Source organism: Daucus carota, chromosome 1 (genome assembly GCF_001625215.2).
Source record: "Daucus carota subsp. sativus chromosome 1, DH1 v3.0, whole genome shotgun sequence".
Classification (NCBI taxonomy): domain Eukaryota; kingdom Viridiplantae; phylum Streptophyta; class Magnoliopsida; order Apiales; family Apiaceae; genus Daucus; species Daucus carota.
In genome coordinates, this window is record NC_030381.2 from 55,061,793 (window position 1) to 55,074,156 (window position 12,364).

Sequence of the window (12,364 nt, forward strand, 5' to 3'; positions counted from 1 at the left end):
CATATCTCTAATTTATATTTTCTAAATTAATCCTACTCCACATATTACAGTCATTTAAGGCAATCAAATTGTGAACATCCATTTTTCTTAAACTGTGTGATTTCCTGAAAATGTACGTAATCTGAATCGTAGAGACTAAAAAAGTATATTTTAAGTAATACTTTTTGTTTTTGTTACACGTAATTCAATCAAACATAATAGTTTAAGAATTTAAATTCTGTCAGAAAAATACAATAATTTACAAATTATTTTTTAACTAATTATTTTACTTGATTAATATTCGATCATTTTTATTTTTCAATATGTATGATAAGTCTCGTACTTGTTTTGTTCTGTTTCGGTGAAAAAACGATAATATTAAGTTAATAAACAATATTCATAAAAATTGAAGATTGTTCATTTTTCTTTTTGACTGATTTTTTTGTTGTTGATTATATATTTTTATATGAAAAAAATTTAAAATAATATTTTTAATCATCCGGTCAAAACAATTAAAAATACGTGTTTTTTTGAAACAATTAAAAATGCGTGTTAAAAGTCAAGATGTCAAATAGAAAAAATTCCGGAGGGAGTAACTTGTAAACTCTGGTTGGAAGTTAATCTTCAATAGTTACATGGATATAGAAGGGATACGATAAATCATTTTCGCCGGATTAGAGGCAAACTAGCCACAATTGACGTCCAAATTCTTTGTTAAGTGTGACTTGTGCTGTAAATAATCAGCGATTCTGAGCACCAGGGTATTTTCTCTATATGTACTATTATATAAATACAAATCAAAGTTTTCTATTATATATAATATAAATATATATAAATTATAAAAATGAGGCCCTTTTAGAGTTTAGTGATCCTAAGCAACCGTTTAGTTGGCTCTACTGAGCCGGCTCTGAACAAAGGCATAACTATATCTCAACATCACGACTCTTTCTCATAGACTAAATAAAGCTCTTCGAATAAGTAGACAACAAGGAGGATAGCAGCAAGAACCAGAGTGTATTTGCTTCTGCCCCTCACTCATGTTAACTTAAAACTACTTCGTCTCAATGCTTATATATCATCTCAGCATCAGAAGTGACTTCTGTCTTGTGTGTTTCGACTGGTGGAGGAAGTGAGAGAAACCTTCCTTTTTGAGCACGTGGAGGCGGATGCTTCGTGTGTTTCCTGGTACCATTAGCATGCCAAGGCAAAAATACTCCAGTGCCACCCCGTGACATCCTTTTAGGGCCTAGGACCATTGGACGAACCGGAGCTAGCACATAACATGCCTTGCTACATCGGCACTGTTTCATCACTAAGACTAAGAGTGACCTGCATAGTGACCAGAATTACATTAGTTATCAGTGCAAGTGAAGTGACAGAGTGATTAATAAAACAAGGAAAGGTGTACTTCATGTTATAAGTTAGTGCAAGACCAATATTAGAGGTTGCATACAAACTCTAAAGTAGATGGTGTACAAGGTGTTCTAGCACATAGCCTTCCTACAAGAGTACGTCCAAAAGCCATTTCTGATTCGGAGAGGAGAAGAGTAGAAATTGGTTTGTCAATGTGAGGTGGTTTCAGAAAAGGCTGGGAAAACTCCCCCTACTTAAATATTAATTAATTTCTTAATAATCAACTAGTTATTTGTAAAAATAATTGACAAAAAGCCCATCCTAACAATTAAGATAAGTGAACAATACACTGAAGCAAATAAATACCTCATCAAAGAAGTTAATGATGCAGCTGTTTGGCTTTCTGTTCTCTGAAATCCAACGCCACATAACTAGATGGTCGATGACACCTTGTAGGATATCTGGAATTGGTTCAATATTACCTGTAGTCTGTAGATAGATATTGAGTAAGAAAGTAGATAGATGCAGAACTAGCATGACATGGGGATAGTGTCTGAAGCAGCAAAACAAATATATTTCATTAACTTTTTGGGCAATGATCTGTAGCATCTTCTTTTATTGGTCCAAAAATTGGAGCTCCAAGCTGAATTGACTCTCTCTTGTTGCCCCCCTTCACTTGCTGTTTAGCCTGGTTGTACATGATAAAGGTCGCCCCTGTATTCATGTGTAAACTGAGTCGTTATAAACACTAACTTGTAGATTTTTGGGATGAACACAAGTCCTGCCAGAGGATCTATTCAAATCTTAAAGATAACTAACAGACTTTATAATAGTAATTAAGTGAAAAGGAGATCAACACAAAATTTAGAGGCTACAGAGTAATCTAACTCACATAATCTGCAAAATACTAAGAGAGCTGAACATACCAAAAAGAAGTCAAGGATCTAGATGTACTCGACTACTCGACTTAACTTTCTTCTTTAGAAGTTGATAGAAAGATGTTTTATGCCATCACAAATTTTATATATAACTCTGTATTTAATTTTCTCCTATGCATGGAAGTCTCCCCTGAATATGAGATATTTGAAACAATAAAAAGACCAAAACCCCCCAAGTGTGCATAATATAATGTTAGTGGAACATTAAGGATTAGTGTCTGCAACTAAAATTACTTGCAGAGATAAAAAAAATAATAATGGCCAAACCTTTTCAAGCAAACATACAGAAGGTGTCCTCTAATATCTCAAAACTTCGTTGCCAGAACAAAACAACAAGTTTAACTATAAAAGCATCACGAATCATGGGGATCCACCTGATAATTCGCCATTCTGACCAGCAACTCGAAGCTCGTTCACATAGTCTGTCAACTTAGAGAGCTCAGTATCAGTAAATATTTCATCATATAAGATATAACTTCAAACCCCTTACCACATTCACCTGTAAAATATGATTTACTATAAATCAGCAAAGTGACAATACAATTGAATACCAACTTACATATCTCTTTCCTGATGTGTCTACATATATAAGATAAACTTTCAATTTTTTTCTGAAAGAAAGAACTCGCCATATGCCATTTCATTGGCTCCTTTGCTACGAACCCTTTTGTCATATTGATTGGAGCACGGCGGGCTTCACAGTTCTCATGGTTGGAGCATATCTCAATATTCTGCAACATGTGCTGCACTTCATGAGAACCTGCATAATATTTAGAGGAATTAGCACCAGCGTGATCATAACAGAACGAAGGCCAAGTAGTATCAAATTAACCAATATATTTCCCAATTTACTTTTAAGGGTCATTCACCATCTCAAAGGGAGAATTCAGTTTACCAAAACAGAAACGGGCGTACAATTTAGTGTCTCAAAGACTATATTTCTACAAGTACAGTCACACTTGCACAAGGTACCATTTCACGTAGAACAGGGGATACTCAGTTCACTAGAACTTGCCAGCACTCTGAGCCAGTTACAGTTCATCCCATCAAAGCTCTATGTCATAAAAATCATTAAAGATTTAGTTTCATAGACTGGATGGCTATTTATACAAGATTATTCTTAGAACTAATATCGCGATGCAATCAAAATAAATTACGAATATATATTTTAGGTAATATTTATCCTTTTTGTTACGTGTAATCAGGGACGGAGCCACACTGGGGGCAGTGGGGCCTGGGGGTACTTGCCCCAGTAGCTCGTGAATGGTTTACTAGTTCTATTATGTAAATTAATGAAGTATGGCTTTGCCCCCTTGGTTTAGATGTGTGTCTTTTCTGGATGTGGTTCAAGTTCGACTCCTCTCAGCTTCATTTGATTTTTTCTTGCCCAGTCTTTACTACATTTGTTTTCTTTTTTGCCCAATCTTGTGTCTCAGCCTCTTCAGTCCCATAAGGCTGGGTTAATATCACTACTTCTCTCCATATTTTGTGAATTTCTTATCATAAATTCGTATATTTAACTCATTAATCAACTCAAACCATTTTTGGTTAAAAGAAAATTAGCGACTTTTTTTTTTTGTTGTGTTTTTTGCCCCCACATAACCAAATTCCTAGATCCGTCCCTGCGTGTAATTCAATCAAACATAAGAGTTTAAGAATTTAAATTCAATTAAAATAATAATAATTTAAAAATTAAGTTTTAGTTAATTATTTTATTCTTAATTAGTTATTTGATCATTTTCTTTTCAACGCGCATGATAAGTTTCATACATGTTCATTCTATTTCGGAGAGAAAAAATGATAATATTAAGTAAATAGATTTTATTCATAAAATTTAAAATATATAAAAAAAAAATATTGTTTGGATTTTCACTCGATATTTTTATTATTGTCTTTATTGTTTAATATGGTAGAATTTATACTATTTTGTTAAGATTCATTTCAAAAATAATTTATGATTATGTGATTCAGATAATATCATAATTGTAACAAACAAATTAATTAATAATCTCACAATGTCATCATTCAATTCTCTCTTTTTTTGACGAAAACTGAAAAATTTAATAAATAATTGAAATTCAGCCGAGACAAACCAGCTTGATAGTATTTAATTCCCTTCTACGATCATGTTTTTATCCAATGGGATTCGACATTCTTGTTTGTATACATCTTTCACTTTATCACATATTTATTCTTTCTTTACTAAACGAATTTTATCAAGTGAACTAGAATATGATAATCATTTTTTCAGGAAGATAAAAAGAAACCGTGCCATACGAAAAATCACAACGAAGACAAAATATTAAACAAGTTCTTCCTCCGTCTTTTTTTAAATATCCTTTTTAAGAAAAATTTTATACCAAAATAATTGTCTCATTTCTTTTTTAATATTTTTTATGAAAATACTCTTTCAATACAAGTTCTCATGTTTTGACAGCCACACATATTAAATCTAATTCAGTATATTTACTAGGGATGTACAAGGAAACCAAAAACTCAACTAGTTTTTTTTAATTTTTTCAAAAATAACATGCAAAAGAAAAATTAATTTATGTCAGTATATTTATTAGGGATACACAAGGAAACGAAAAACGCAACTAGTTTTTTTGTAATTTTTTCGAAAATAACATGTAAAAGAGGACCAAAGTAATATTTTATACTTATATATAATAAGCGTAAGGGAGATAATTTGGTCGCATGGTCCAGAAATTTATCATCCGTTGGATCGTATATTGAATAAATAAGTACCGTTAGATTAGAACAAAATTAACTTCTAATTTCATAAGGCAACTGATATCTACTTGCATGTTTATAATTCCTTTTCTGAATTCAAAACAAATTCTGTCTTTCACATGTTTATGATTTTTTAATCCAAAATAAATATTTTAACCAGATTTAATTGTAGAATCATATAAATCGCACCGTCACAAAATTATTTTTATCTAATATATTTTAAAATTAATAAGCCGGATATTTTAATCTAAAATAAATATTTCCCACCAGTTTTAATTGTAGAATCATATAAATCGCACTGTCACAAAATTATTTTTATCTAATATATTCTAAAATTAATAAGCCAAATTTAAATCATATTATAATAATTATAATATAAAATACATTTATAAATATAATCTAATGGAAGTTGACGTCACATATTCTACTCAAGATATATTAAAATTTGATATTTAATACTTTGGCATGATACATAAGAGGAAAGGAATGAATTGATTACAATAGTTTATTTGAAGTCATTAATGACTGTGACGGTGTATTTTATACAGCATCGCCACTGTCAGATGATCCAACATGTGTAACCAGTTTTTTTTTTACGAAAACAAGTCTAAAAAGTAGATTCTATATATTTTTACAATAGTTCTGACTTACAAACAAATCATAATTTCAAATTTTATTTAGTTGAAAATTTTAATTTATTATTTATAAATTAAATTCTTTCACACCACTTACAATATATTTGAAAAGTTTATAAATAATTAAAAAGCTTCCGTGCCTTACACGGGCTATAAGCTAGTAAAGTATAAAGTATATAAAGAAATTTGATATAACGTGGCTGTAATTGCACAATAAATACACATATTAAATGTACAAAATAAAAAACGTTTAAAACTGTAACGTCTGTGTATGTGCAGAATTAAATCGAGACCGTTGATCTTCATCATCTGCTCATTATTCCTTCTAACGTAAGCTTTTAGCTATATCCAAGCCGTTTTAAAAGATCTCACACACACACTCACACACACACACACACACTTTTTGGACTCATATTATTTGTTTCCCGCTAACTCTTTTATATGGATCTTCATCTTTTTAATAACCCCTTTTAAACCCTAGTCCCATCTCTCTCTCTCTCTCTCTCTCTCTCTCTCTCTCCCATCTCTCTCTGAGGCTGATCCTCTGTGTGAGTGTTTACATTTTTAGATGCATACATTGATTGCTGTGTGTGTATGGAAAAAACCCATTTTGTTTCTTTGTCATTTTAGCGATATTTGGTGTAAAGTTGCAATCTTTATGTGTAATTGCATTGATTCTTGAATTGATTGCTTGTGAAACGGCTAAAAATCTGATCTTTTTGGGTTTCTTGGTTGTTTTGGTTAATTTATTAATTATTTATGGTCTTGTTTTTTTGGTTAGATTTGGGATTGTGGTGTAATGCAAGATTAAGCTTTTTGGGGTTTTGTTGATTTGGGAAGTGAGATTTGAGGTAAATCTGCAATGTCCTTCTGTATATGTTTGAATTGATTTTTTGTGTGATGAATGTGATGGTTATGTTTGATATTCTTGACAGGGAAGTGGGGTTTCTTAATCATGATGGTGAAGAAGGAAAATGAAGGAGTGATCGTGAAGAAGGAGATTGATTTTGTTTCGTCTTCTTCAATTTCTGATAGTAGTTGTGATACTGGGTATGTTTTTGTTGAATATTAGTATTTGTGGCTCTGAAAGAGGACTTGTTTGTTGTGAATTTTTAATGGGTCATTGCACTTTTTTTCGTACTGTTCTATTATTGTTGTGTCGATGATTAGTGGATTTATGAATTATTGAGTGGTTGATGGGCTAGTCTGCTGCCACATGGCTTAAGTGGTATGCATAAGTTATTGTAATAATTGGGATTGTTAATTGTCTACATTCTCTGTTGCATTTAAGGAATCAGAGACTTGAAAGAAAGTCGAATTATAATTGTGTTTGCAACTACCAAGACATCATCTTGATTAATTATGGAATGTATTAGTTTTCTGCTCTGTGTTATAGCTGCTCTTGCTCGAGTCTCTTATGTATTAACATTTTGGCGTTTGTTTAGTTATAAGAGGAACAAGGTCGCAAAACGTTCATCACAAGCAGGATGGACTGAGGAAGAGGTTGGTAGCTAGAATTTTACATCTCACATCGGGAGCCTAAATTTATGTTATTGTGCTGACTGTGTTGCTATACAAAGTACTTTGAAAGTATATAATATCTGGATGATACTTCAGTGGATATACTTTATTAATAATTTTGCAGAACAGTGGTGACATTAGAAAATTAAGTTGCACCTGTATTGGCTTCCACATTATCTTTTAAAAGTATGCAGCTATAAACATTTCTCTTTGCGTTTTTAGGACAACCGATTAGCTGATGTGGTGAAGAAGTTCAATGGGAGAAACTGGAAAAAAATAGGTAAATATGGCATCATTCTGGACTTCTTGTTTAATTTTATTGGCTAGTAGTTTGATCATAATTCTGGTAATTAAAAAGATCTTGTTTTTATCTTTGCTCCAAACTATGTTCTACAAAAAGAGGGCTTACAGTGTTCGTCTTCCTTGTTTAATGTTATTGGCTAATAGTTTAATTATAATTTTTGTAATTGAAAAGATTTTTTTTTGATCTTTGCTCCAAACTGAGTTATACAATAAGGAGGCTTATATAGAGTTGCTCTTCCTTGATCAGAATTCTTCTCAGAGATACCTTACAGTTCAATATCCGTGAAAGTTCAACTTGTACTCTTTCAGATATTTTCCCCAAGAAGTTTTTAAGTTTTTGATTTGTTAAATTAACTAGTGGAACGTAGGAGGCTCTGCATGATGTTGAGATATGTCAATGATGATCAATTAGTTTACTTATTTGATCAACAACAGTTGCAGTGATTGAAAATAGTGGTACTATTACCAATGCTGAAAATTATTTTGATCATTATCCATATCTTTTTTCAGTAGTTATAATTGTTTATTTAATATATTGTTGTAGGCAGAGAGGTAAATTATACTTATTTACAATAGCTAACTGAAATTCTATGTTTGTCACCAGCTGAATCCCTTCCAGGAAGAACAGATGTTCAATGCCTGCATCGCTGGCAGAAGGTTCTTAATCCTGAACTTTTTAAAGGACCCTGGAAAAAGGAGGTGTGCTTATATTTATCTTTTTTGTATATCAGTAGTCGTAGGGTTTTGTTGATAAACTAAACATGTAAAGCAAATTCATGATTATGCTTACAGGAAGATGATCGTATTATTCAGCTGGTTCAGAAGTATGGTAGTAGGAAGTGGTCTGCTATTGCAAAGTACTTACCAGGGCGCATTGGCAAGCAATGCCGGGAAAGGTACTTGATGCCAAGTACTAGTCCTAGTTTAAACTCTGTTGCAATGTGCTGATAACCTGAACTTTTTTGCAAGTGAACAAGAATGACATTAATTCTTAACTACGTCATGTTTATATAGCACCAAGTAAGAACATGATGTGATGACATGGTATTCTTTATAATCGCATAGAGCATTTTATTTAGAAGGTCAGAACTCACTTGCATAAAAAGCCTGCAGAATAATAAAACATAGACCCTGAACTCATCTATGACATTTCTGTTATTAGTTACTTGTCTCTCTTCTTTCTTTATTTCTGTAACGTCAGACATTCCTGCGGTTGTCACTTGAACTCGGCAAACAGCCCTCTTTATAAATGTTCTGTACGATTAGTAATATGGTGGTTCATAAATATTGTGCAGAGAGCTGATACAGTGATGTATACATAATACATACAAGGAGTAACATATAAGGGTAGTAATGTAGCATGCATATATGTATTAGGATATTTATAATTTATAATATGTTTTTTTCAGGTGGCATAACCATTTAGATCCAGCTATCAAGAAGGAAGCTTGGTCAGAAAGGGAGGAAGCAATCCTCTCCTATTACCATCAAATTTATGGGAACAAGTGGGCGGAAATCGCCAAGTTCCTACCTGGAAGGTACATTTTTTTGCTTGCCTATCCGTAGTTCAGAAGAAATAACAGGTGTTATTTCCAAGAATCAGCCTTTAACACTGGGTTTGGCTTTATTATTATACTTGCTATAATTATATTACAAAACTGCGTATATTAAGCATATCAACCAGACTAGAAGTTGTTACTCCTAGTTGTATAAAATATTGGATGGCATTCAGAATTGCAGATTGCGAAGAAAAGGTGTTAAGTTGGTAACTTTGTTACACCTAAATTACCGTTTTTGAATCTATGTTATTGAAGCTAAAACCCCAGTTTCACCCACATTTTGCTGAACAAAATTTACATGTAATACAGCCCACCCTTGAATCCTTGACTAGGCTCCTATATCCGTTGAATAGCTTAAATATGTAAATGTCAATATTGTTTCCAACTTTGTGTTTGCATGATTGCCATGTAACTGGGAATTAGCTGTTAAGTTTTATTGTAAAATATATAAATGCTGAATATAAGTTTGAATTTTATGCAGGCACTTGCAGTTGCTTATAAATTAACAATTTCATTTACCCGCTATACTTTCATTACTTGGTAAAGCCCTAATTTGTTCAATATTTTGGTGACCAGAACCGACAATGCAATAAAAAATCACTGGAACTGCTCGTCGAAGAAGAAGTTGGATAATTTGGATTTGAATTTGCCTCTCCAGTCTCCGCTGAGCGATGATCTCTCTAGTGAAGCAAACCTTGAATCTGTGAAAATTCCTGCAGTGCAACTGGGTGTTGGCAAGGCAATGTCCACATATCAAATTGCTGGTCCTGTAAGGAAAGTGTCTGACATGTGTTCAACGGATTTGACTCTTGGAAATGCATATACTTGTGAAAGTTGGCTGGGATCGAAATCTTCTAGAAGTCAGAAATATCCCGAGCAAGAGGCAGTTAATCAGCCATTAAGCAGGGTCCAGTTTCGTGGAAACAGTAGCATCAATAATGGTAAGATGGATCTGCCATGGAAAAGAAACTTCCATACATCTAATGTACTTGCCTCTTTCTTATCCTCTTCATCCTCTATTACAGAGGAGGCATCTGGCGGTAAAACAAATCTTGCTCCTCAAGGGGTTCTTCATCCTCTAACTTCTGGGGGAATGTTTGCATCTTGTAAAAGGCCTAGAAATGGTGATGTAGCTATCTTCAATTCAGAACATAAGTCTATATTATCAGATAAACCCTGGATGAGTTGTTCACCTGGATCCATTGATGTTGAAACACCTCCTCAGCTAGATAAAAAACTCTGTAATGCTCCTTACAAGCTTGTCCATCATTTCACTCCTTCAAAAATGGTTGAGAATTGTGAAAGGCCTAGAAGTGATGGTTCAAATATCATCAATTTGAGACGCGAGTGTGTACAAGGTAATTCCTTGCTAAACTTGACCCCTGGATCTAGTCAGTATTCCAATTATATTGGTAAGGGTAACACAGTTCTTCAGACTCCAAAGCTAGATGCAAAGCACTATGGTTCCTTTTCTGATGGACCACCATACGTGAAGGATATTGTTGCTCCTGTCAGAACTGGTGAGTATTCAAGTGTAGATGATATCACAAAAGCTAACAGTCAATCCTTCTGCTCAACTCCTAGCCTTGCACAGAGCATTGTCTGCACTAGCAGTCCAGAATCCATTCTGAGGAATTCAGCTATGAAATATGAACACACACCTTCCATTATAAGAAAGAGTCGTCCCAAAGAAGGTGGCAGTTGCAGTCCTGTTCATAAAATATCCATGACCTGTGAATCCAGAGCTGCGAATCCGATAGATTTGATGGATGATAAGACAACTTTACATTCTCAGCTTCATAGATCTGCATTGTCAGTTGCTGGAAAGCCACTAGAAAGGCGCTTGGAATATGCGTTTGATAGAGAATGGGATCCATTGGCTGTTAGATGTAGCACACCAGTATCAGCACCATCAGAGGCTGTACTCGGTGCTAGACTTCAAGCCTGATCTTGTCCCTTTAGTTTGGTGAGTGAAACATGGACTTGTTTTTTCAACATCTGTTGTAGTGTTGCATAATTCCTTGTACCTCCATATCTACTTGATTAATATTGTCCTTAGTGTTTTTGCACATAGTTTAAACCAAACTCTGCTCTGTTGATTTATCTATTGTCAATTTATGTCTTAGTTTAACCACGTCAGGAGCCAACATTTAGACAAGTCCCTCTCTTTCATATGTCTGTTGAATTTCTTTTATCTGTTTAAGAAGGGAACCCTACTTAAAATATGAAGAGTCTTGTTCTTTGAAACAGACAAACAGTACTGACAGGGATCAGGCTTCTACTTGATTATATTGACTATATACTAATAGTGATCAAGATTCTATGTCTTTATAGGATTTGGTTACCAATTTGATAATTATCTCGACAAATCATATTATTTACAAATTTTTATCATCCTACTCTGCACCTGAAGGGACTTGTATACAGCTTGTGAGGAACTAAGGACTCATTCAACTCTGTAGCTTGTTGTTAGGGGTTTTATCTCTGTTACTACCATGATAATTAATTATTTGTGTTAATTTTTGCCAGAGCTTTCCATGCATTTATCATACGGAAGACGCAGACAATAAACCAAGTGATTAGATCATAGGACTACTGTCAATGAAGAAAGTGTGACGTGCTTTATCAAGCCTGGACGGAGTTGAAATTCTTGAGTTATTCCAGCTTTACGAGCAGGAGTGACGAGGGAAGTCCTTTTCACTTTGTTTATATGTTAAACTTCTTCCAGAGAGTCTCCAATAGTCATTTTAAATTCTACAATAGTCTTTTCATACTTGAGAATCATTCAGGAGAAGTCCTGGCATAGTTGTTAAACATAAGGATTTTACAGGAACCGGGAAAAATGTTCCCATGGCTGCGGTGGTATAGGAAAGCATAGTATAGGTTCAAATAATATGCAGTTTACCTATACTCATAACAGAAATCAAGCTCGAGAAAACTATTCTTAAGCACTCTTCTGTGCGTCTGCATTTGTTTTCAACTTTTCGTTTGTTGAGATGACTGTTATATGCAGCAAGAAGTCTGTTAGTTATAAGTCTTGTTTTTCTTTCCTTTTCTTCCCCCCCTTTAAAATCCAGATGGATCGTTGGTCAGAATGAGAATCTGGGACGAGAATGAGAACAGAATCAGGAACGAGAATAAGAATGAGGAAGATAGGAAATCTGAATACATAGTCAGAGAATAATTTATTCTTCTAATAAGAATGAGGTTTATATGTCCTGTTTCTTATTATCGGGATTCATTAATCATGAGTTTCTTGTTAATCGACTCATTAATCATGAATCAAACGACCGGGCTTGGACCCGACTATGTTAGTGTTTCGGCTGGCATCTGTTAGAGATGT

At 33.7% G+C, this 12,364-nt stretch overlaps 1 protein-coding gene across 2 annotated transcripts; it reads left to right on the forward strand.

The window, feature by feature from the left end:
• The first annotated feature begins 6,020 nt into the window (after window positions 1-6,020).
• LOC108207218 (uncharacterized) lies at window positions 6,021-11,990 on the forward strand. Of its 2 annotated transcripts, XM_017377683.2 has the most exons (11): window positions 6,021-6,186; window positions 6,420-6,489; window positions 6,574-6,688; window positions 7,084-7,141; window positions 7,382-7,439; window positions 8,067-8,161; window positions 8,255-8,358; window positions 8,872-9,000; window positions 9,598-9,962; window positions 10,047-10,987; window positions 11,551-11,990. In XM_017377683.2, exons 3-10 carry the CDS (start codon window positions 6,594-6,596, stop codon window positions 10,967-10,969), a joined length of 1,827 nt encoding a protein of 608 aa, XP_017233172.1. In that variant the 5' UTR covers window positions 6,021-6,186; window positions 6,420-6,489; window positions 6,574-6,593; the 3' UTR covers window positions 10,970-10,987; window positions 11,551-11,990. The 2 variants fall into 2 exon arrangements, with proteins under 2 accessions (XP_017233172.1, XP_017233170.1); XM_017377681.2 differs by having other exon boundaries at window positions 9,598-10,987.
• Window positions 11,991-12,364: the final 374 nt, after the last annotated feature.